This window comes from Aquarana catesbeiana, linkage group LG02 (assembly GCF_042186555.1).
Source record: "Aquarana catesbeiana isolate 2022-GZ linkage group LG02, ASM4218655v1, whole genome shotgun sequence".
NCBI classification, from domain to species: Eukaryota; Metazoa; Chordata; class Amphibia; order Anura; family Ranidae; genus Aquarana; species Aquarana catesbeiana.
Genome location: NC_133325.1, coordinates 165,191,566 through 165,218,678, shown reverse-complemented (window position 1 = coordinate 165,218,678; position 27,113 = coordinate 165,191,566). Strand labels below are relative to the sequence as shown.

Below are 27,113 nucleotides of genomic sequence, written 5' to 3'. Positions count from 1 at the left end.
TCTACAGCCAGGCTTTACATAAATTCTCAGCCTCTCCCCTGGACCAGGCCACTGGAGAGATCACGTGACTGGACCAGAGCACCCTGAGAAAAGTATAAGGTAAGGTAGGCAAGTATAATCATATTCCTTCTACATGGTAGTTAGAACAAGCGTTAGAAGAGGGAAGGGGGGGTGGGAGCAGTTTTAAACTTAAGCTAAGTTAGGTCTAGCATTAAATTCCACTTTGAATTCCAACCAACTATGTACTGTAAATTAGCTAAATGCATTCCAGGTGCATAAAAAGTCAAGTACAGGCAGTCCCTGGGTTACATACAAGATACATACAAGGTTCTGTAGGTTTGTTCTTAAGTTTAATTTGTATGTAAGTTGGAACAGGTACATCAGGTACATTTTTAAGTGTAACTCCAGCCCAAAAATATATATATTTTTTTTTTTACTTTTTTGGATAGCATAGGGAAGGGTCTGTGGCCCTGTTCAGAAGATTTCACCTCACTTTATGTCCCTGTGACAATTGGATTTTGAAAAATTTTGGGTTGTTGTGGAAACAAGGATTGGTGATAAAGCCTCAGTGGAGACATCTTTTTCCCATGATAACTCTTACTGTATATGTAAAAAAATACTACCAATAGCCACATCTATATTGTTATAGATAGAAGAAAAACGCAGTGTATGGTGGAAAAGACCCTCTCTACCCTACAAAAAAGGTCAGACTATCAGCTCAGCATAGGAGACACAACAGCATAAATATGTATAAAAAGATTATATCTTTATTACAAAATTGTTAAAAAGCACATCACAATATGGATCAGATGATTAAAAATAACAGAAATGCCCATCAATAATGTAAGGGATAAACAAGTCCCAAGTATGCACCTACACATGACTGGAAGTATATGTAATACTGATACATTAATCGGCAGATATGAAGTAATGCTTATATTTTTGCTTTACTAGTCATCTAGGTTCGAGGTCAACACGTTTCTCAACTTTTGGCTTCTTAAGGACCCGATATATTGAGAAAGCATCAACAGGCATGGCAGGCACATAGGGCCCAAGGAACACTCCCGGGAGCGGGCATAGGAGCATTAGGAACATGTCCACCAATGTAAAACCAAGATACAAATGCTCTATCTAGGCAACAGACCTAGGGCTGCTAAGCTAACAGCGTGGATATTAATGGGTCAGTAGCCAATAAGGTATGCCAGGCAACAACAATCAGTACTAAAAGTATAAGATCCAGATAGTAGTATGGACTTGTATGGAGTAGTCAGGACTCGAGATGTCAGCGTAGCAAAACAGATGATAATAATTGGAGGAACTCAGAGGGCAGGCCGAACATCAGTGGTCCATAGGTAGAGTATAGGATTCAAATACAAACCATGAAACCTGCGGACCAATACTATATAGTTGATGGTTAAGCCTAAGGTAGCCTTAAGGTGGTACAGCAATCATTAGGCTCATGCTGTATCAAAACGCCTCTCAGGATGTAGCTGCTCTGTTTTGATGCACTTGGAATGTATTTAGGCGGTTTAATTTTAAAGTTCAATTGAACTTTAGTTATGTTTTGCAAGAATAGGGTGATTTTGCGTAAGTGGTATTTTCACGTAAGTGAGCATGCATCTTTAAGCGAGAACATGATATACGCTGATGCCTGAAGAACTTTCTGATGCCCTGTACACACGATAGGATTTTCCGACAACAAAACCGTGGATTTTTTTCCGACGGATGTTGGCTCAAACTTGTCTTACATACACACGGTCACACAAATGTTGTCGGAAATTCCGAACATCAAGAACGCGGTGACGTACAACACGTATGACAAGACGAGAAAAATTAAGTTCAATAGCCGGTGTGGGCCTTCTGCTTGATTCCGAGCATGCGTGGACTTTTGTGCGTCGGAATTGTAAAACTTGTACAAAATTTGAGAACCTGCTCTCAAAAGTTTGTTGGCGGAAATTCCGACAACAAATGTTCTTTGGAGCATACACACAGTTGGACTTTCCGACAACAAGCTCACATCCAACATTTGTTGTCGGAAAATCCTATCGTGTGTACAGGGCATAAGTCAACTTTCTTAACAATGAATTAGCATAGTTAATGAGATGATTATTGGAGCCAATGATTCTACCTTTTCTCTTTTTATGGATCAAGGATATGGAATAAAGTATAATTTCATTGGACAACCAGTGCAAGACTTTACCTGTTCCTTTGACGGTGCTTTAAAATAGCATATGCTGAATTGGGCTAAAGAGAACCTTTATTCCACTGAAGCACTTTAAGGTGAACTATTACCATTTTAAAACAAGTAAAATGTCTTCAGATGACTTTATTGGATGAATTTGTTTTTTGTCTACTGCTACTATGGCCAAGCTGTGAAATGTACATTTTTCATATAGCTGGCAGTTTATGAAAAAAAAAATTAAAATTGCAAGCATTTTCCTCTAATGTTTTATTGACAGAGTAGATGGGAACATTAATAGCACAATGTGTTCTGATTTTGAAAGACTTGCAGAGACTTCGGGTGCTAGATACACATTGAATATATTCGGAAACCTAAGTTAAAACTTTCCTTTTCTGAAACTCAGATGAGTCATCTGTCGGAGAGACAACAGAGACTACATCTCTTCTATGTCTCTTCAAGAGCATTGCAGTCTATACAATTAATGCTGTCAAATGTCTTCTTTTAATAATTATTCTTTAATTAGACCAATATGTGAGGGTATTGTAGCAACAGTTGACAAGTCTGACAGCCTAACATCTTGACATTGAAATTGTTTTATACTTCCACAGACTCTTGTTCTAGGCTGTTTATTAAAATGAACCTTTGCTTTGCCCAGGCAGGGCAAACCAAACGTTTTTACTTAAATGCCACTCTTCCCTTCACGCCACCATTGCTCTATTTGGCCTTGGGAAATTAAGTGAGGAAGTCCTGTGTCAGCTGCAAGTCGAATATTGAAACTAACATAGGTCTAAAGACTCTCTTTCCACATACATGGCAGTGCCTGGGGTCCTGAACAGCCACTCTGGCCAGATTTGGTGAAAAGTATAATTATACTTTCAATTGAACTGGTACTTTCCCCAGCATGGGTAAAGTAGAACTTTACTTTAAATACTAGCTTGATAGTAAATGGTTTAAAGTACTAATAAACACAAAAGCAAACATTTATTATATTGCAGTACCAATTCTTAGATATGATGGCTACATTTATTTTTTTGTTTAGGCTTTCTTACTTTTATTTTCACTTTATGATCTGGCCAGTAAGTCTGGTCTTTTTCAACAGACCGCACTGTCCTGAAGATGTAGCAGTTGAAGGGTTGAGACAAGCCACTTACCACTGACAGGGGTGCTTGCAATGATCAGCTTTTATCCATTTATGTAAAATCTTTATCCCAAAAGGAAAAAACTGTTGCTGTAAAACTGCTTACAAAGTGTTAGCTGATGTTTGGCTTCGATTAGTTAGTGTATCTAAATCTGCTAGTTCATTGAACACACCCCCGCCCCCAGACTGACATGCTGCTGTTCAGAGGTGACTTTCTTGCTTCCTCATCCAGAGTGTAGGCACTTTAATAAAGGAAGTGTGTTACCGGCCATATCACTGAAGAAAAGCCTAAAAAAGGAAAAGAAAGCAGCTACCACAACTAATGATTGGTAAGCTGTAATATATTACATTTTTGGTTTTGAGTTTAATACCACTTTAATATGTCAGCATTTTTTTGTCAATTTCTCTTAGAGTGTACTCAAACTAGGCGTGGTTGTATTATGTCCCAGTATGCTTGTCCCTGTCCCCAACTCCCAATTGCACTGTGCTCACATTTTGAAGGGCCCATGCACCCTTACGTCATCTTCTCAGCCAGACTACATGCTTCCATGTTCCGTGAGTGCCCAATGATCTGTAAATGTTCTGTGCTTGGGTACAGTCAGCAATCACACGTATGCATCCCATGGCAGAGTCCAACTGAACTATTCCCTAGACCAGTGGTTCTCAACCCAGTCCTCAAGTACCCCCAACAGGCCATGTTTGCAGGTTTTCCTTTATCTTGCACAGGTGCTTTAAATCAGAGTCAATGGCTTGGTATTTTGGACAGCTATTTTATCTAACAGAAATTCCCAAAACATGGCCTATTGGGGGTAAATGAGGACTGACTACCTCTTTCAAGTGATCCGGGGAGTGATATGTCAAACAATGCCCGAGCAAGGTATGGAGCAGTTACACAAACTGAACTTTAGGAGTCAAACATGCTCAGCCGCATCACATACACCCTAGTGTGAGTAAATGAATAAATAGAAAATATAGATCATTTTCTGCAATGCATTGTTTTACATACATGTAAGTATGTCAGTGATTATAGTGTCTGTATTCATTAATTATCCACATTAAAATGTCTTTTTCTTTCATTGTTTGACCTGCCACACAAAAAGCATAGCTGGATTCTAATTAATTTCTATGGGAAATACAGGAACTTTGAAACACATTTTCACGAGAAGCTAATTATTCTGTAAAATGTATACGCTCCTAGTCAAAAGCAGATATTTTGTAATATTCTGCTCGCTCCTACTCTTACAGCAAAAAACTCTCACAAACCTGAATAATTCCAACTAGTAATATGATGAAAACGTGGATAGGCAGAGGTCAACCTCAGTAAATACTGTGTGACAAAACAATCATTAGATCCAGAGATGAAGGCAGTTGAAATGATAAGCAAACCAACCCTGACTTTTCCAAGTCAAAAGTTAAAGTGGAACTAAACTCTCTTAAATAACATTAAATATTTTTAATCATTACGCTGCTAGCATTAGTAAATAGATAGAAAGGTATATTATATTTACTTAGTTTAAACTTTTTTTTACATTTCTTCAGTTGCTTCCTGGTTTCTGGCCTAGGTCAAAATGATGTCATGCATCAAGGAAGTCTTCATGTGCATTTTTGTTTCTTTCATCTGGACTATATGAGGAAGGGTTTTCTCAGTTAACCACTTGACCTCCAGGAGATTTACCACCCTTCACGACCAGGCCATTTTTTTTTGCGATACAGCACTGCATTACTTTAACTGACAATTGTGTGGTTGTGCGACACTGTACCCAAATAAAATTGATGTTGTTTTTTCCCACAAATAGAGCTTTCTTTTGGTGGTATTTGATTACCTCTGCTGTTTTTTTGTTTGTTTTTTTTTGGGGTTTTTTTGCGCTATAAACAAAGAATGACTGACAATTTTGAAAAAATATATATATATTTATTCTGTATATATAAATTTATATATATATATATATATATATATATATATATATATATATATATATATATATGTTCTGCTCTAAAACACATCCAATAAAAAAAATGTAAAAAATCAAATTTCTTTAACAATTTAGGCCAATATGAATTCTGCTACATATTTTTGGTAAAACAATCCCAATAAGCGCATATGGATTGGTTTGCGCAAAAGTTATAGCGTCTACAAACTATGGGATATTTTTACTGCAATATTGTCGCGGACAAATCGGACACTAACTGACACTTTTGACACTTTTTTGGGGACCAGTGACATTATTACAGTGATCAGTGCTAAAAATATTCACTGTCAGTGTACTAATGACATTAACAGGGAAGGCGGTTAACATCAGGGGCGATCAAAGAATTAACTGTGTGCCTGGCTAATGTCTCAGTGTAGTGGGGAGGTGCTTTTACTAGTGGAAGGCATAGATTGGTGTTTCTGCTTTATAAGAACACAGGATTCATGCCTTCTTTACTGACAGAACGGCAATCTGCCTTGTTTACATGAGCAGATTGGCATTCTGTCAGTGTACCGAACGATCAGCGGGTGCCGACGGACATCTGGTCCGTGGGATACGCTGATCAGCTCCTGCTGTATAAAATCACTCATTCCGAATATCCGGAAGTGCAGGATCACATATATACGCGATCCTGCGCAGCGCGGCAGCCCTTTTGCAGTAAATCTGCTATGGGACGGTCGGCAAGTGGCTTGGCACACCTTCCCTGCATACCTGAGCTAAGGTCAGATGAATTTCAGGAAGTAAATGCTACATGAATCGTCTGCCCTTACTCAAGATAGCCACAGCTAGAAATGCTAGTGATATAACAACAATATAAAGCATGGAGATATGGCTGGATGGGTAAGTTTGCTTTAAATATTAAAAATGAATTAAATAGCATTTTCAATTTGTGGTGCTCAGTTAAGTTCAGCTTTAAGCTTTGACTTGCCTCTCTACCTCCTGTGCCCCCTTATTGTTCCTGTAATGATATGGACAACCTAAATGAGAAAATGGAAGACTTTTGTAGCGTTAATCATTTTTACTTGGTCTCTTCTAAATATGATATAAATACCATTTTTGTATTCTAATACAGAGTACATTGCCTAGGTATAGTCTTTCCTCTATGAGACTAAAATTTGGTTCACTAAGCAAAAGAAAAGACTGTTACAAGAGATGTTATTGACATAATGACATGAACTGAAGCTTATTTGGAAGTGCTTTCTCAGCCCTTTCACTCTATGCCTTAAGCAGATACATTACTTTACAGCTTGACACAATACTGTTATAACATTCACATTTACATAATTTACTACAAATCATGTAATATAAAAATATGCTTATTTGTCAAGTGACACCAAGCTGAAATTTAAAGCCTAAGTTTAGTCAAAACATTTTTTTACAAAATCAGCATAAGGGACAGTACCGGCACTTACAATCAATGGGCAATTTCCCTTGTGTTAATGGCTGCAGTTTTAGTTGAAATCCTCTGTCCTTTGATCTCCCCGCAAGCTAATCATCTGGTGCCGCAGGAGTTAATGCGAGCTGAGGGATCTGTCATATGCACTTGTGAAGAGTGCTAACTATGCCCATCCTTTCCGTTCCACCACCACCACGTCCTCCATTGACAGAAGCTGTACTGCAACTCCCATGAATAAAAAGCGCCCAATGAATGAAGGACAAGTGGATGAATAAAAAGGTACACCTCCTTTATTCATAGACTGGTTTGCATTTATGAAAGCTAAAGTACAACTTCTATTAATTGAGGGTCTGGGAGAAAATGGTGGGCATAGTCGGTATTCTGGATGAGTGCATATGACAGGTTCCTGGACTCATATTAACCCCTACAGCAATGGAAGATTATGGCTCCATATGGGTGGAGGGGATCAGAGAACAGAGGTTTACAACTAAAAGTGCATCCAGCAGCACAGGAGAAACTTTCCAAAGATCTTATGTACTGCCCCTCGTGCTTGTATTTTTCTTTGACTAAACATAGGCACCTACACTGTAAAGAAGAAAACAAAAACAAAAAAACAAAAAAACAAACTTAAGTTGGAGGAATAGTTTGTGTGCTACCATTTTAATTCATTGCATCAGGTTGGCAGTGGGCTTCAGGATATTGTAGAGAGGTTGCTGTAAGTTCTTTTGCATCACCAATTTCCATTAGCTTTCCCAAAACTGGTCTATAGATGGGTATGCTCTAACTTTGATCCAGAAACAAAAGGTTTTAAGTATGTCTGTCAGACCTTTGACCCGTCTCCATGGTCACAGCGATCCCTTGGGCCTTGTGAGGAAAGCTTCAACAACAGGCTGGTCGTTTACTGTTGCCCCACCTATAGGATTGGGAGAAAACTTTCTTCTAGGAAAAGACTGTGGAGACCGGACAAAAGCTGCAGTGATCCCTTGAAAGCTGTGAGGAAAGCTTCAACAACAGGCTGGTCTTTCACTGTTGCCCCATTAGACCCGTTGGGGTCTATCTATAAGGTGAGAGGCTAGCACTACTGGGGGAGGATTGCAGAAAGACATGTTTACCATCTTACATTTTTTATTTGGACTCTTTCACCTGTCCTTATCCCCCTTATCTACTCTGATTTATATTTTTAACTTTGGAACTGATCATCTCTCTGAATCACCTGAATTTTTTTTGGATGCTGATTACTCCTGCATTATTGCTCAGATATATATTATGGGATGCACCTTTTAGGACTTTGAATACTTTTATATGAGTTTATATTTGCCATGAGCATTTGAGAAATTCATATATATATATATATATATATATATATATATATATATATATATATATATACATATACATTAAAAAAAATGTTTTTTTTTGATGTGCTATATTAGCGCTACTTCACTACACGATATACATAATTACAGCCTGCTGACTGGCTAAATGGAATAGCGATATGGGCATCACTACTCTCAGTTGGAGCAGACTAAGTAGAAGAGTGTTGGCAACTCTGGTGAAGGACATGCTACCACAGGTGTCAAACTGGCGGCCCTCCAGCTGTTGCGAAACTACAAATTCCATGAGGCATTGCAAGGCTGACAGTTACAAGCATGACTCCCACAGGCAAAGGCATGATGAGACTTGTAGTTCTGCAACAGCTGGAGGGCCACCAGTTTGACACCCCTGTGCTAGGCTTTCTCCACCTCAACTATAACTCTTTGGCTATTGAAAACACACATGGCAGATGGAGAAGGGGTCTAACAGTACTGCTGCTATGCCCTGGTCAGAATAGAAGTGGAAAGAAGACAGTGCTGCCTTCAATTTTCCATTGATATTGCCTGTGTATTGGCCATGGTTGCCTGTGTATTGGTGGTGATGTAAGAGGATGTTAGGGTCCTCGTTAAAGCATATGCCTAAGAGGGTGGACTTTCATAAGATCCTGTCCCTCTGGCTGAATGATGGCTTGCAGCAGACATGACACAGAGTTCACTTAAAGTAAACCCTTAATTTTTTCTTCCCCTTTTTGCACCCCTACTCCCCTCCGCTGTTCAAATAGCACTTTTTTTTACCTTTTCTTTTTAATTGAAAAACTTCTGGCCTGCCCCCATGCACGTCAATTGCCTAGGTGAATGCTGTGCACTTTGCCTGCTGTTCCTCCTGGGATATGCACATCATATATCCCAGAAGGCATAGTCATTCACTGAAAAAAGGAAGAGGAAGGTGGGCCTAGTGGCACATATTTGGGAGTTCTGTCGGCTTCCAATGCCAATGGCAGTGCAGGGCCAAGCGGGGGGGCAGAAGAGAAGAGGAAAGAGGATCTTAGGAGGACAATGCTGGATCTGTTGGGTGGGTGATCATCTTAACTATGCAGGATCCGAACGAGGTAGGCAGGATAAAAAAAAATAAAAAATGGAGTGGGGAGGAGAAAGATCTGCTTTAAAGAGGCTGTCTGGGGGGTGGCTAGGGCATAGAGGGAAAATGTGGAGAGATGGGAAGCAGTGCGAAAATTTAGTCCTAGGAGGATATATATTATGCAGACAGTGGGAGCCACAAAATCTGAGGGCACATACACTTATTTTACTGTCCTAAGCTGCTTGCTTACAAGCCGAAATTAACACGACAGTCAGTAGATGGAAGTGACTCAGGAGGGAAAATTATTACTGTCTCACCTCTGTCAAATTATATTTCACAGTTTACAGAAGATACAAAATATGGTTGTGCCACAGATTTATGGGAAAAGAGTTGCTGCCCACATCCCAAAATTCAATATACAATTGAACAATTTCCTCTATGGGACTTTAGAAGGCAGAAACTCCTTGACAATCAAAATATATTTGAAAGTGTATTCATGTTTTATTAGAAAAAGTTAAAATGGAGATTATAACTTTAAAAGTCAAAATTGGATGCATATATACAAGTGAGATATAAAAAAACCACATGAAACAAAATGAAACAAAATAACCACTTGACTCTGTCCAGTGTGTGGAACTAGGACAGAGGATGCCTTCTAAAGTCCCATAGAGGAAATTGTTCAGTTTACAATAGAAAGTTACTGCAACATGGGGGACAATCAGTTAAGAAAAGAAACATAGTGTACATGTAATTGGAGGGTTCATGCAGACTGCAGGCATGCCCTGAGGAAGGGGCACCCACTACACAGCCATGCCAGCACATCTCTATGCAGTGTAGCAGCTGATTAAGCTGAAGAAAGAAGTGTGTGCATCCCCCTCCTTCCAAAATGAATCGTAGCAAGCAATATCAGTGAGTAATGTGCACAACTGGAGGAGAATAATAAAGACAATTTCCGACAATGATGTGTTATAAGTGCCCCACAAAGGTCTGGCTTAGATTAGTAAGCAGTACTAGAGCAGTTAGATCTTGAAATAGGTTAACAGCAAGTGTTAAGAGCTGCTTGTGTCCTGTTTGCTCCTACTTGAGAAAGCCATATTTGCTGTCATTCTATGTGGAGTGCCCAGGTAAAGGAGGCACTGATTGTCAATACTTAGTAGGCAGAGGCTGAGCTATAACCTGATTTCCTGAATGAACTTTGTCATAATTGTCCCCTAAATTCTTACAAAATAGAAAAAACAAAGGTAGACTAAAATGTATGTTAAAACTAATTCTCATAATCTCTCTACAATATACAATTTTATACTATGTAAATATATATTTTATGTTATGTAATGTAAAGGGGTACTATAGTCTTTTTTTAATACACATGTCAATTAGAACAGCTTAATGAAAATAATTTTTTCAACATTTTGAAAACCTTCTTTCATTGTTTAGTTTGCAATTATTCAATACAGCCTTTATGACCTTTCATATCACTGCTGATTGAAAACGACTCAACAAAACTTGTGGCAAGAAAGAGGTATTTTTCTTTAACTAAAATGAAAACTGATTTGGTAATGCTACATGTCTCCTACTGATGTAGGTTAATGGTGAAGTTTCCTGATAGATCCACTTTAAGTCACTGCTTTCTCTCCACTGGGTTTAGAAGCTTTCCAAATACACTTTTTGGTGTGCAGAGCATGAGAAGGCCATATAATGAAATGTAGGTTCTACAAGGTTTTTTTAATTAATGTTTAAGGTTTTTTAATTCATGAGTATTAAAGTAGATATATATTCACGGGAACATAAGGAGCATGCTTTTCACATATTTCTGAAGATATCTTTGCCAGGATCACAGGCCGCAAAAAAAAAGTCGTATGAATAGCCCACACATGATCTATAATACAGTATCACTGCTGGCCATGCACCCCCTCAAGGGCGGAAAGAAGCCTTTTAAGGAATCAAAGTCTGCTTCACTCTGTTTTGGGGAGATTTTCCCTTTAATTAATACTTATTATGAGCAACATCCAATGTACTTCAGAACAAAATGATTAAGACTCTGTGCATTTCCTGAAATAAAGTACAGATATTTATCATCAAAAGGCACAAGCCCTATTCTTTATGAAGGTCTGTGCAGAAAGTGTAACATTTTTCATGCTGAGAGCCTACACAGTTGTAATTAATTCACTTTTAGAATTCCTTGCTTCTAAATGTTTGGAGAAAGAGATGTTCTTTTGTGGTTTCTAAAACAAAGTACCTTTTCCCTGCTGACAATATACAATGCTTTCTGCCACTTTAAGCATCAGCATATAAAGAACACAGTGGAGTGAATGAGTGGGTGGCTTAAGTAGAAATGGAAAAATGACTGAACTAGACAGCAAAGAATTCTGTTTCTTAAGTACAGTAAGCTAGATTTTTCTGCATAAATCTGTATGTACAGCATATCTAAAGGAGGACCACACTCACCAGATCTGAGTGGAAGAAGGTTTGGTGCCTGGTGGGTCTTATAGATTAAGCTCCACATTGTGTGCTTGTGTGATACATACTGGGCTTCTCTTTTTCTGTTATTTTCCTTCTACTTCTGGTTAGGTGTATCTAAAGCTAAGCAAACATTTTTGAGGCAGTAGGGAATGGTTAAAATTGGACTGACTTTCCCTTTCACTTTCTGAAGGGGAAGGGAATGCGAATATCTCTAAAATTTGGGGAGACCCCTTCTATAAGCCAATTGTCAATGCATCAAGTCTATTCCACAATATTCAGTACACCTAAACTTTCTAACACGGACAGCTCGAGCATACTTAACCACAGCTAACAGAAGCAATAAACCACTTAAACTTAGGCACGTTCAGAAGTGAGGGAGCCCTCAGGCTGCTTGTAGCGTAAATGTTCCCTGTAGATTACAATATACTAAAACACTAAATGCAGTCCCTACAATAGTAAAAATGTGTAGGTGAGATCCGACATCACTGTATGGCAACCTATAACTGTGAACAATGAAATGATCTGGAAAACAACACTGAGAATTTAACTAATCAATGCTGAGTAATTTAGTAAAAAGAAAGAAATCTGCTGCGCTTATATAAGGAAATAAATTGGGAGCAGCTAACACAATATTGCTGGGTACAATAACATGAATATAAATAAAGGTGTAGCTCTGATGAAAAATTTATGAAAAACATGTGGATATAATCAGAGCGGAAAAAACTTGCAGTCCATCCTAAAATTCCAAAGGAAGGGAAGAAGGCAGAAGCACCACCACCGACACCCAACACAACTGACTCTTACCGTCAGTGTATAGAACATACACATTGAGCAATTGCAGGTAATTTCACCGCTCGTTTTAAATGAATAGTCCACCAAGAGAATCCCCTCACATAGATCCACCAGAGACAGATGGCTGCTGCATGGTAACCTCAGCTGGGAGATGGACTCCGCAAAATCAGACATATGTAAAGGATGAAAGAACAAACTCATTGCGCAGACATCTGAAATTTCAACCATTTATTCAAAGAGATAAAAATATAAACTCACATTTGAACACTAAAAAGCGAGCATAAAACAAAAGGAAAGCGTCCAGCGTTTCCTACCATCAAGGCGGCGGCCACTCCTCTATAAACACCACATTTTTATCTCTTTGAATAAATAGTTGAAATTTCGGATGTCTGCGCAATGAGTTTGTTCTTTCATCCTTTACATATGTCTGATTGAGCTGCTTTTGCGGAGTCCATCTCCCAGCTGAGGTTACTACACAGCAGCCATCTGTCTCCGGTGGATCTATGTGAGGGGATTATCTTGGTGGACTATTCGTTTAAAACGAGCGCTGAAATTACCTGCAATTGCTCAATGTGTATGTTCTATACACTGATGGTAAGAGTCAGTTGTGTTGGGTGTCGGTGGTGGTGCTTCTGCCTTCTTCCCTTCCATTGGAATTTTAGGATGGACTGCAAGTTTTTTCCGCACTGATTATATCCACATGTTTTTCATCAATTTTTCATCAGCACTACACCTTTATTTATATTCTGAGTAATTTAGTAGCCTATCTCTTACTTGAACTGGCTTATTCATTAATAAATTGGCAACATTTTAATCTGATTTAGCATCACTTGCCCCATTGTTTAAGGCAAGTTGTCCGTAACCTGTCTGTAACATTTTTCTACACATTTGGCACTATTTCTCTTTACATTCGTAACATTTTTACTGATAGACATCTTAGAAATGTGCATCATCTCCTACTACTAATGTGTATTTTAAAGTCAAAACTTTTCTTTTAGCTTTAGATAGAATAGGGCAGGATTATCACCCTTGCAACACAGACAGAAAAATATTATTCCTCAGAACTCCCCACATACTTCTTGATTTTACTATCACCCAACTGTTTATATCCTAACTGGTACATGGATGCTCCAGGGGTGGCGTTGGGCTCTGGGTTTGGGGGCCGCCTTTACACCCCCCCCTTTTTTTTCCTTTCTCTCTCTTCTTTTTCTTCTCTGTTTTCTTCCTTTCTCTTCTTTTATTTGTATCCATTGTTTGCTTGCTTACCATTGTCTGGTCATTGAGGATGTGATTGGCCTTATATTGCAGTTGCAGCTGATCTGTCACAAAAAACTATATATCATAATTCCTTTGGAGGCCTTTCAATTATCTTAAGTTTGGTTCTTCATTATTCTCCCTTATGAGTTAGGGTTTAATAACCCCTGATGTTCAGGATATGCCACTACTCACCTTTACTGTTTGTATTACTATGTTTCTAATTTTGTGGCATTGTATTTGTTATCTATTTCAAAAGTCATTTATACTTTGTGTTCACTTTCCTTGATTTGGATACATAATGTTGTCTAGAAATGTTGTTACATACCACATGTAATCCATGTTTTAAATGGATATGTTCTATTTTGTACTGTTTGTATGTGCAATAACTTTTAATAAATACAGATTAAACATCAAAAATTCTTGACAGGTGATATAACTATATCCAAAGCTAAAAGTGAAATATAGACTATATGACACAATAACCAAACAGAAAAAAAAATACAGTTACTGTAGTTTACAAGATAGTTATAAATGCTTTCTGCCTTCTACTTCTCTCATGTGTATGTCAGGTGAAATCACAAGAGTCGATAGATACTGAGTCATTCATTATACCAGAAGACATATTGCAAAATTAACCAAAGTCTACTCTAGAAAGTACATAATTACTTTTTGTATTTGACAGTTTCTGTATACCGTATTACAAATGCTATGATGTATTAAAAGTATTAAAGAACAAAGCTAGCGTTAAAGTAATATATACTGCCACCCTAAACCAATATGGGCCTGTCGCTCAGCCCCAAAGCATATAGAAAAAGATATTCCCCAATGGAAGGGGAAGGAAGGAGGCTACAGGAGTGACAGAAGGTGCAGGCTGCTATAGTAATATAGTAAAAAATGGTTTATTAAAACAGTAATCTACAGGGCTTTTTTTCTCGGAGAATAGGTGCAGGAAATCCCCCCGTCTGAGTCACCCCTTGTCTCTGCCCCTTACTCACCTCTGACCACCGTCCCTTGATTCCACCCCCCTACCCACCTACCAGTACTGCCCCTTTTAGAGAATACAGAACCAAGTATCATTTTGTGGTGCTAAATCATTTCTATGGAACATGTTCATGATAAAAAGAAAAGCAGTAAAATAGATCCCCTGCAGTCAGGAATAGAATCCCAGCAATAGATCCCCACACAACAATAGACTCCCCCAGCAACAATGGACTCCACCCAAACAACAATAGATTTCCTGCAGCAACAGTGAACCACCCACAACAAAATATAACACCCAGTAACAAAATATCCACCCAAGCAACATTAGACCCCCCCCAGCAGCAACAACAGATCTCCCAGCAGCCAGCATCAATTGATCCTCCAGCAGCCAGTAAAAATAGACCTCTCCCTCAACAGTAGATCCCTTCCAAGAACATAAGACCCCCCCAGCAGCAATAGATTCCCCATCAGCAACAATAGACCCTCACACAAAATCAGATCCCCACCAGTGACAATAGATCCCCCAGCAGCCAACATCAATAGACCCTCCAGCACACGCACGCCCCATGCTATTACATACATTCAGTGCTGGAGGTGCCGGAACTGCGTTCCCCCGCGTTCCTGCTGAAAAAAAGCCCTGGTAATCTAAAATCATGATACTGTATCCACAGCCATGACAGTGAGAGACATAAGTTGTTGCTGGGTGAGCAAGCCGGCTTGTGCAAAAAACCAAACAGACAATACATATAACAAAACGTCTGGTGTAATATAATCCCTCACAGTGGCCAAGCAAATGGAAATTCATTGAAAATGCAAGAAGAAAATAGTATCTATTTGACTATATGGCAATGGAAAACATAACTTGCCAGTTACTCATGTGCAGAAAAATATGTCAGCCCCCTTTTACACTCCATTCATGTGCATGCTCTCTTGCTATGTTTATCTCTGGCTGTTGGCCTTATGTCTTTTGATGTTACCACAATGAATCAACCATATCATAGTTACACATCTTTATTGAGATTACGTCAGTCTATGGAGAATTACTGTACTCAGAAGGGAAAGAAGGGGAAGAAAAGACTTTCTGATCACCTAATAATCACATGGCTCCCCCTGAACCCCCTAGTGGGCTGGCTTGTTCTTTTAAGCCTGTCACGGGCATGGCCAGAGCGGAGGCTGTTGGAGAGGACTGTGTGCAAGCCTGTTGCCCACCGATTATGGGCCCTAGCATTTGAGGTGAATGAGAAATCCAGTCTGAACTGTATTAATCGGACTCAGTCATGTATATATTGTATGGGGACTCCTTACTGTATATTTGTGTCCCTGAAGAGGGAGGGGGGATTCCTCCAGCAGCCCCCTGCTGATAAGACTGATTCATTCTGCTGGGACACATCCTGTGAGGAGATGCTGGTGTTATCAACATGTGTTTATGTTAATTGAGAGAGCTGATCACATTAGCCACCAGCCCTGGCTAATAGACGAATGGTCTAGGCTGAGGAGGGGGGAGATTGTTGTTTGTATTGTTAATTGTATTAATGTGTGAAGCCCGGTGCCCACAAGACTGTCATCTGGTCTGGGTACATTTTGTAGTAAATTAGGTCATGTTAATTAGGTTAGCTTTGAGTCATCCCTGATATAAAAAGGTCTGTGAGATCTCAAAATAGAGGCAGTTCTGATGTACTCCAAGACTGGTGTTGTCTAGTTCTTGGGGTTCCTATAGCCAGATCCATTGGACTCGTGTTCCAGAACTTAGGAAGCGGTATATGACGGAAGCACTCAAGCGGAGTGTGGGGCGTTCCGTGACATTGGTGGCAGCGGTGGGATAGCTTCCTGAAGTCTGAAGTCTGGGACATCCAAACCTCCAACTGGATCCAAGATCAGCATAGCAGACTTCAGTCACCCCAGCGGAGATATGGACCTGGCATCAGAATTCCCGGGGCTGCTGCGGATCATCCTTTCAACGTACACCAGGACTGTGTCTGAGGATGAATACCTGGAGCTCAGGCAGCTGATTCGGGTGGAGCTCTGGATTGCAGCCCTCCGTCTCGCTGGTATAAAACAGGGCAAGTGCTTTCCAACCCAAGAGCAACGGGCCAGTGACCAACGGGCATTGCGGATGGCATTCCTGGGAGAGCAGCCCCAGGAGCAATGGGTGACTGAGTTGGACAGGTTGGTCCAGCAGGAGATAGAGCTGGACAATCGATATCGGGCTCTGCAATGGCACGCAGAGGAGGGATATTTAGGGGAGACAACAGAATGCTCTCCGGAGGGATATGACTTTGGCGGCCCTGGATTGCTGTGGGAGAACCTTACAGATCTTTTTATGTTTGGCGATGAAGGGGAACCTGACCTTGAGGACATGAGAGACTATAGAGAGTCTATGCTCGGTCTTGCAGGGGTCTCAGAGCTCAAACCTGATCTGGACCATTTGCTAAGGAAGGAGCAGCATCTGGAAAGGGCATACAGGAAACTGCTAGAACAAGTTCAGCAGCATGCCAGAGAATCGGCAGTGGAAAATCCGGAGATTGCCGTCCCCAAACCTGAAGTGCTGACAACAGGGCAGAGCTCTGCTAACCTCTGTCCAGAAATGATAACATCTTCTGGGTTCCATGGACAGGAGATGGTGAACCCCTATTCCCCGACATCAGTTGCAGAGACATGGGATTTGATAGACTTTTCTGCTGAGGAAGAACAACCTGATGAGCCTCCAGCAGAAGAGCTGCTATCAGGGCCAAAGTTCACTGTGTTCTGCCCAGCACCAACAGTGGCTTCGGCCTTCCTGAGAGAAGAGGTAGTCGGCCTTTCTCCCACAACACTGACAGGGACATGTGATTTTCTGCCAGCAGCATCTATGGAGTTAAAACAAACTTCTCCAGCTGAAGATCTGGTAACTGAACAGAGGGTCCAAGACCTCTGTCCCACACTTTTACCACTTCCAGAGACTGGGGATTTAATAGACATTTCTGTAGAGGAGGAACCACCTAGCAAACCCCCAGCAGAAGTGCTGCCAACCGGACAGAGGGTCCAAGACCTCTGCCCCACACCTGCAGCAATTGTGGAGGCTCAGGGTGAGAAGATGGCAATCCCTTCCCAGCAGCAGATACAGGGGGAGAAGGGAGAGGAGGTGTGTGTTGTCCCTCCCCAACAGTTGGCCAGGGTGGAGGAAGTGGGCTTTCCTCCCCAGCAAAGATCCGTGTACCTGGGAGACAGTACCATCGACATGTCGTCCCAGCAGCCAGATGAGGGAATGGAAAAGGAAGCAGCCGGCTCACCTCCCCAATGGCAGCTACACAGTTTGGGAGTGGAGGAAGCCAGCTGCCTGCCCCAACAGTTAGCCGGAGCAGAGGATGCGGAGTCCCCAGCAGAAGTGCTGGCAACAGGGCAGAGTGCTACCAACCTCTGCCCAGCACCGGCAACAACTACAGAGTTCCAGGGAGGCGGGGCAGTCGGCCTCCCTCTCCAACAGTTAGCCGGAACAGATGGTGTGGGGTTTCCAGCAGAAGGGCTGGCAACAGGGCCGAGGACTGCTGGACTCTGCCCTCAACTAACAGAGGATGGATTTCCTGTGAAGGTGGATGGAACTTCAGTCTCCACCTGTATACCCCAGGGATGCTGGGCAGTGGGCCCAGATCCCCAACAGCATGACAGAGTGAGCCCAGTCACCCTGTCTTCTCTCCAGCGGCAGATATGTTCTCTGAGAGAGGCAGAGGATGGCTGGGTGAGTAATGCACTGTTTGGGATAATTTGTTTGGGGTACTGTGTGGGTACAGGCAGTAGAGGACTGGAGCTGTTTACTAACTTCGGAGTCAACCCGTCTGGGGTCTCCTCCTGTGTTAGTCTCCTGCCGAAAGGGGAGAAATGTCACGGGCATGGCCAGAGCGGAGGCTGTTGGAGAGGACTGTGTGCAAGCCTGTTGCCCACCGATTATGGGCCCTAGCATTTGAGGTGAATGAGAAATCCAGTCTGAACTGTATTAATCGGACTCAGTCATGTATATATTGTATGGGGACTCCTTACTGTATATTTGTGTCCCTGAAGAGGGAGGGGGGATTCCTCCAGCAGCCCCCTGCTGATAAGACCGATTCATTCTGCTGGGACACATCCTGTGAGGAGATGCTGGTGTTATCAACATGTGTTTATGTTAATTGAGAGAGCTGATCACATTAGCCACCAGCCCTGGCTAATAGACGAATGGTCTAGGCTGAGGAGGGGGGAGATTGTTGTTTGTATTGTTAATTGTATTAATGTGTGAAGCCCGGTGCCCACAAGACTGTCATCTGGTCTGGGTACATTTTGTAGTAAATTAGGTCATGTTAATTAGGTTAGCTTTGAGTCATCCCTGATATAAAAAGGTCTGTGAGATCTCAAAATAGAGGCAGTTCTGATGTACTCCAAGACTGGTGTTGTCTAGTTCTTGGGGTTCCTATAGCCAGATCCATTGGACTCGTGTTCCAGAACTTAGGAAGCGGTATATGACGGAAGCACTCAAGCGGAGTGTGGGGCGTTCCGTGACAAAGCCCTTATACAGTAATACAGGCTATGCAATCAACATACCCATGGCTTCAATATGCCTATAAAAATAACAAATACAGTGGAACAATATGCACAGCAAAGGCATTGCTAAGAAAAACTGACACTCCTTTAAGAAAAAAGTAAATCTTAGAGAAAGATAAAGCAATTTGAAAATTAGCATTAGAACCCACAACACACTTGGCAGAAAAGTACATTTTTTAGCAAAGCATGTCCAATTATATTATAAGGTAACCATATACGTGTACTTTAGGAGAACAAATACACTTATTTATTTTCATTGGAATACAATTCATGTTTACAAAAGTTCAAAAGACCAGCAAGCATATACTTGTCTAAACAGCCAACTCAATTTTTATATAAAGTTTTTACTTGATGAAATTCTCTTTTTGCCCTCTTGACTTGTTTTCTGATCTGGAGAACAAAGAGTAAATTATCACTGAAAATGTACAGAGGTGGTTTTTGTAGACTTACTTTCTGGTGCCTCTAATGACAGATAGGATCCAGTAACAAATCGGTGAACCAGAGAAGATTTTGCACTTTTGACATTACCCAGAACTCCCTAAGAGAGAACAAGGGAGATAATAATGAGATTTTTTTTATCAGTTATATTAACAAGAGATCATCTACAATAATTTATTCTATTAAAAAGTATTGCTGTGGATTGAGATAGAAGGACACAGAAGAGGGTTAAACTATTTATTCAAGCATGTCAGCATCTTTTCGACTTAAAGAGGCTCTGTCACAAAAAAAAAAAAAGCTGATAGCATTTATAAAGTGCAAGCACGTGTAGGTGACTGTCATATCTGCTGCAACTCTCATTGTTCTCTGCTACTCTGCTGCGGCCAAATACTAGGCTGTTCTAAATGAGAATAGCTTTGGCGCACCTAATACTGTAGGAACTTGCCCACCCCCTATCATCTCACAGATATTTTTATATAGACACCACTCTGTAAAAGTGCTCCAAATTCAATAATAATTACCTTCAGTTAGTTGATAACGAAACTGGAGGTAATTAGGACCTACTCTTAATTGGCCTACAGAGAAAGGCAGTCCCTGTCCGCAGTGTAGCAGAGTGGCATATTTACCGCCGCTACTCCCTCTCCATCACTGGTTGTTAAGGAAGCTGTGGGCTTCAGAGCCGCCTGATGTGGGCGGAGCATGATGGGGAAGCTGAGACAATAGTTCCTCATCAGTTCTGCATTTGCCTTGTAATTGACAACAGGCTGTGGGCAGACTCTTTAGCCAATAGCAGGCAGTCTAATGGCTAAGAAACTACCCATTTCCTGCTGTCAGTCACAAGGGGAACAGACCTGATGGGGAATTAGTGTCTGTAAATCACCATCAGGCTCCGCCCCCGAGTACAGAACTCTACCACTGCTGCAAAGCCCTTGTGACAGTTTGCTATCAGTGCGCATCCACACTCGGTGCTTGCCCAAGATTTATATGCTTGTGTATAACAGGTACACAAATCTGTTGCCCACACCGTCATCTGTTGAGTGGAGGCATATTGGTATTCTAAAGAGTGTCTTAGACATTAGACATGGAATGACTGATTTCTTGTCATGTAATTAGAAACAAAGAAACATAGAAAAATGACGGCAGTAAAAGACTGAGTAGTCCATCGAGTCTGCCTATTTATTTATTTTTTTCCTTAACCTTGCTGTGTGACTATAGATCTATGTTTATCCCAAGCATGTTTGAAGCCATTTACTGTTGACTGTCTTACTACCTCTGTTGGTAGTTTATCTCCCTCTCCTCTGAAGATGATCCGCGTTCAGATTGCACTTCAGATGCTAATGACAGGTGGTAAGGAAGCGATGCAACACCTCCTCAACACCTGTTTTAACCTTATTTGTGCCAACAAATGTGCGAGGCATTTGTGGCACCTCCCCATTAACTGGAACGTGTAGCGTTTGGCGGGCTTGCAGCCCACTGACTGCTACATGTTGGGTAAACTTTTCCACTGGTATGAAGCATCGCAGCATGTAAACAACCCCGCCTGCTGCCTATTGCAGCCCTAAGTGGATGTAAACCCTCTCCTATACCCATTGAAGTGAGCAGCCTAAGATGATACACAGAGATGAAACAAATCTTCCTACATAAGTTTTACATGTATATATGCTGTCTTCAGCTTTCTATATTCTTTAGAAAGTGAACATTGTATTGGAATTTTTACTGCCTCTGTCAGCAGTGGGAGGAGAGTCTTGGCATACACTGTGTGACAGCTGATTGGAGGAAAGGCACCCCCCCCCCACTCCACATAGGCAGAGGAAGAAAGAAACTTGCAGAGCTGTGCTGTGAATCGATCAGCTCTCTGCTAATCTATTTATAGCACCCTCCCGACATAAATTTTCAGCTGCTTTTAACTCCCTTGTTGGAGAACTTGTCAGAAGTTATAATGCTGATAACAGACGAACGAAGCAGTAGAAAGACACGGGACTCAGAGCTTTTGAGAGAAACGGGAAAGATGTGCTCAGGTCAAATTTCATGAATCGGGTTTACATCCACTTTAAGCTCAACAGCGCATTTTTGCAGCCTCTCAACCACATATCTAAATGAAGCCTAACAATTCTAGAAAATACTTCCAATATTTGTATGTCAATACAAACAAAAAATATTCCCATGCCTCTTTTTTCAAAGCAAAACTGTCATGAGAGAGATTTAAAGGCCATTGCTGACCTCCTTTTAAAATACTAGCTGCTTGACTGTTTGCAGCTCTAATAATGCAGAATAAATGCCCTGGAAAATGAATTTAAATCAGGAAAGTGAGTGAGGAGAAGAACTGTTTGCTGTCTGTTTGCTGGTTTGCATTTTTGGGGCTTTTCCTTTTAGTTTTTAATTTGCCTTTTGCTGTCACTTTTTAAATAGCTTTTTTTTTTTTTTCCTGGTTTCATCAGTCTATCAATTAAGGGGTGTGGTTAATTGCTCACAGGTGCCTATTTAACTGGTTATAGGACTAGCGTGCTCAGTCTGAAGCTGTGGAGCTTGGTGTAAGTGGAGCTGGAATAAGTGGGAGTTAAAAGCAGAGTTTAAAACAGGAGGTTATAACAGGGGTCATAGTACCTGTATAGTGTGAGTATCTGAGTGTTGTCTGAGTAGTGTGTGTGGATCGTTAGTACTTGTGTATTGTGTACTTGTGTATTGCGAGTGCACGTAGGTCTGTGAGTACCTGTGTATTGTGTTGTTTGTACATCTTGCTGCATGTATGCGTTCCTTGATCATCCGATCGAGGGCGAATACTGCTGTGCAAAATGTAAGCACATTGTTTCCCTGGAAGCCCAGGTTCTGAATCTGGGGAAGAAACTGTCAGTACTGAGAAGTCCCTCCATACTAAAGGTGAGCCAGGAACGTACACGGCAGGTGCCGGCAGGGGCCAGCACAGAGGCGGGTGGAGACAAAGAGGTGCAGGCACTAGCAAAGAGTAGATGGGTGACAGTCAGGAGGGGTAGAGGAGGAAGTGCCAGAGAGGCCGATCCAGGACTGGAGCATCCCAATAAGTACGCTCCATTGAGTGACATTGGTGAAACCAGTCAGGGACCAGCACTGCTGGAGATGAGGGACTCTCCTAGCTGCCAGGGGAAGAACTCCTCCAGTGAGAGTGGGGGGGCAGCAAAGGGAAAGGAAAGACAGATTCTGGTGGTAGGGGACTCAATTCTTAGAAGGACAGAGAGGGCAATCTGTATCCAAGACCTGAAGCGCCGAACAGTATGTTGTCTACCGGGCGCTCGGGTTCGGCACATCACAGATCTTGTGGACAGATTACTGGGAGGGGCTGGGGAAGACCCGGCTGTCATTGTGCACGTTGGCACCAATGACAAAAACAGAGGCAGATGGAGTGTCCTAAAGAATGATTTTAGGGACTTGGGAGCTAAATTGAGGAAAAGGACCTCCAAGGTAGTGTTCTCAGGAATACTACCGGTACATCGAGCCACACCAGAAAGGCAGAGGGAGATTAGGGAAGTAAACAAGTGGCTGAAGAGCTGGAGTAGTAAGGAGGGGTTTGGGTTCCTGGAGGACTGGGCCGACTTCTAACCGGTACTATAGAAGGGACGGACTGCACCTAAATGAGGAGGGTGCAGATCTGCTGGGAATGAAGATGGCCAAAAAGTTAGAGGGGTTTTTAAACTAGGCGATGGGGGGGAGGGTCCAGAGACAGTGATAGCCAGCGCGGAAGATATTCCAGAGGGTAGTATTGGGGGCATTAGTGGTAGGTTAACCAAAGCACAAAAACACAAGGTGAGTATAGTAGCAAGTCCTAGTTGCAATCTTGAAACACCCAATACGAGGACAATATGCGACTGATCCACGGCTACTCCAATAAAGTTATATTTATATTCCTGGTGTCTGGTTATGTTCTGAAATGTATTTTCTACATTTGAAATTCCAAGGCTTTGTATAGTAGCAAGTCCTAGTTGCAATCTTGAAACGCCCAATACGAGGACAATATGCGACTGGTCTAAACTATGTGGCATGTTCACCAATGTCAGGAGCATGGCGGACAAGATGGGTGAACTAGAGATACTGTTGTACAAGGAGGATTTGGATTTTGTGGGAATTTCAGAGACCTGGTTCAACAGCTCTCATGATTGGCTGGCAAACATTCAAGGGTATACCCTATACCGCAAGGATAGAGAGGGTAAAAAAGGGGGAGGGGTATGCCTATATATCAAGAATAATGTACAAGTGAATGTGAGAGATGACATCACTGAGGGGGCTAGGGAGGAGATGGAATCTTTATGGGTAGAGCTCCAAAGGGATGAAGCTAAGGGGAAAACAATACTGGGAGTATGCTATAGGCCCCCTAACCTGAGGGAGGAAGTGGAGACGGATCTCCTATCACAAATTGGATTAGCAGCAAGGATGGGAAGTGTTATCATAATGGGGGATTTTAATTATCCAGACATAGACTGGGCGGAGGGAACCACGCATTCATTTAAGGCTCGCTAGTTCCTTAGTGTCTTGCAGGACAATTTTATGGGTCAGATGGTAGACGCACCAACTAGAAATAAAACATTACTAGATCTACTGATTACCAACAATACAGACCTGATAACAGATGTGGAAATATGGGGCAATTTAGGTAACAGCGATCACAGGTCAATTAGTTTCAGTATAAATCACACAAATAGGAAACATGAAGGGAACACAAAGACACTGAATTTCAAAAGAGCCAACTTCCCTAAACTACAAACCTTGCTAAAAGGCATAAATTGGGATAAAATATTACGAACAAAGAATACGGAGGAGAGATGGGTTCGCTTTAAGAGCATATTAAATAAGGGCATTAGCCAATGTATCCCATTGGGTAATAAATTTAAAAGAGCGAACAAACATCCTGGATGGCTTAACTCCAATGTAAAAATGCATATAAAAGCAAAGGAGAAGGCCTTCAAAAAATACAAGGTTGAGGGATCATCCTCAGCATTCAGAATTTATAAAGAATGCAATAAGAAATGTAAGGGTGCAATTAGGATGGCTAAGATAGAACATGAAAGACACATAGCGGAGGAGAGCAAAAAAAATCCCAAGAAATTCTTTAAGTATGTAAACAGTAAAAAAGGGAGGACAGACCATATTGGCCCCATAAAGAATGAGGAAGGACATCTGGTTACAAAGGATGGGGAGATGGCAAAGGTATTGAATTTATTCTTCTCCTCAGTCTTCACGAGTGAATCGGGGGGCTTCAGTAACCAAAACTGCAGTGTTTATCCTCATGACACAACACAGGAAGCACCTACATGGTTAACAGAGGATGGAATTAAAATTAGACTTGAGAAACTTAACATTAATAAATCACCGGGACCAGATGGCTTGCATCCGAGGGTACTTAGGGAACTCAGTCAGGTGATTGCCAGGCCGTTGTTCCTAATTTTTACAGACAGTCTATTGACTGGAATGGTACCAGCTGATTGGAGAAAAGCCAATGTAGCACCAATATTTAAAAAGGGCCCAAAAAACATCCCTGGGAATTACAGACCAGTTAGCCTAACATCAATAGTATGTAAACTCTTGGAGGGGATGATAAGGGACTATATACAAGATTTTAGTAATAAGAATTATATCATTAGCAGTAATCAGCATGGATTCATGTAGAATCGTTCTTGCCAAACCAATCTATTAACCTTCTATGAGGAGGTGAGTTGCCATCTAGATAAAGGAAGGCCCGTAGACGTGGTGTATCTGGATTTTGCAAAAGCATTTGACACAGTTCCCCATAAACGTTTACTGTACAAAATAAGGTGCGTTGGCATGGACCATAGGGTGAGTACATGGATTGAAAACTGGCTACAAGGGCGTGTTCAGAGGGTGGTGATAAATGGGGAGTACTCAGAATGGTCAGGGGTGGGTAGTGGGGTTCCCCAGGGTTCTGTGCTGGGACCAATTCTATTTAATTTGTTCATAAACGACCTGGAGGATGGGATAAACAGTTCAATCTCTGTATTTGCAGATGATACTAAGCTAAGCAGGGCAATAACTTCTCCGCAGGATGTGGAAATCTTGCAAAAAGACCTGAACAAATTAATGGGGTGGGCGACTACATGGCAAATGAGGTTCAATGTAGAAAAATGTAAAATAATGCATTTGGGTGGCAAAAATATGAATGCAATCTATACACTGGGGGGGAGAACCTCTGGGGGAATCTAGGATGGAAAAGGACCTGGGGGTCCTAGTAGATGATAGGCTCAGCAATGGCATGCAATGCCAAGCTGCTGCTAATAAAGCAAACAGAATATTGGCATGCATTAAAAGGGGGATCAAATGCAGAGATAAAACGATAATTCTCCCGCTCTACAAGACTCTGGTCCGGCCGCACCTGGAGTATGCTGTCCAGTTCTGGGCACCAGTCCTCAGGAAGGATGTACTGGAAATGGAGCGAGTACAAAGAAGGGCAACAAAGCTAATAAAGGGTCTGGAGGATCTTAGTTATGAGGAAAGGTTGCGAGCACTGAACTTATTCTCTCTGGAGAAGAGACGCTTGAGAGGGGATTTGATTTCAATTTACAAATACTGTACTGGTGACCCCACAATAGGGATAAAACTTTTTCGCAGAAGAGAGTTTAATAAGACTCGTGGCCACTCATTACAATTAGAAGAAAAGAGGTTTAACCTTAAACTACGTAGAGGGTTCTTTACTGTAAGAGCGGCAAGGATGTGGAATTCCCTTCCACAGGCGGTGGTCTCAGCGGGGAGCATTGATAGCTTCAAGAAACTATTAGATAATCACCTGAATGACCGCAATATACAGGGATATGTAATGTAATACTGACACATAATCACACACATAGGTTGGACTTGATGGACTTGTGTCTTTTTTGAACCTCACCTACTATGTAACTATGTAACTATATGTGTTCCAGGTCACTGACGCAAAAGAGAGACAGTCTACGAGCCAGGCAACTAGACTATTCAAGAAAAAAAGGAAGTCACTCTACATAAGGGATATGCGATTAGCGAACCTCCAGCTTTTGCAAAACTACAAGTCCCATCATGCTCTGCCTCTGGGTGTCATGCTTGTGGCTGTCAGAGTCTTGCTATGCCTCATGGGACTTGTAGTTCTGCAACAGCTGGAGGTTCGCTAATTGCATATCCCTGCTCCACATAGTAAAAGTTTTCTTTAGGCATCCATTTTGGATACATTTTAAGATTAATCTTGACCCTGTCCTGTGTGGTTAGTGCTTATAATGTCTTCTATAAAAATCAAAACTTACAGTAGCCTATTTATTATACAAGACAGTGCACTTCTTACTTTCACTATTTGTTATTTTTTTGTCCTTGTTTTTAGACTCAAATGGATTTGGAGAAGGTTACAATTTATAAGTGGTTCTTATTAGTGTCTCTGTCCATACTGGGGAGATTTCCCTTCATTTTCTGCCCTGAACATGAGAGGAAGTGAGAGAAAATCTCCCCAGAGTGGTGGGAAATTTACTACATTGTTTCAATAGAGCCATTATATTTTGTTTTACACTCTCAATGTGACATTCATGTACATTTCTGCCAACAGAAAATGTAGTTGTA

General features: G+C 41.4%; 1 protein-coding gene across 3 annotated transcripts in view; it reads right to left on the bottom strand.

The window, feature by feature from the left end:
- Positions 1-27,113, bottom strand: part of AGAP2 (ArfGAP with GTPase domain, ankyrin repeat and PH domain 2) — a 466,034-nt gene that overhangs the window by 144,384 nt on the left and 294,537 nt on the right. For all 3 annotated transcript variants that reach the window (XM_073613744.1, XM_073613742.1, XM_073613743.1), the window contains exon 3: positions 19,569-19,656. In XM_073613744.1, coding sequence (XP_073469845.1) covers positions 19,569-19,656 — 88 coding nt within the window. The remainder of the gene's footprint in view (positions 1-19,568; positions 19,657-27,113) is intronic.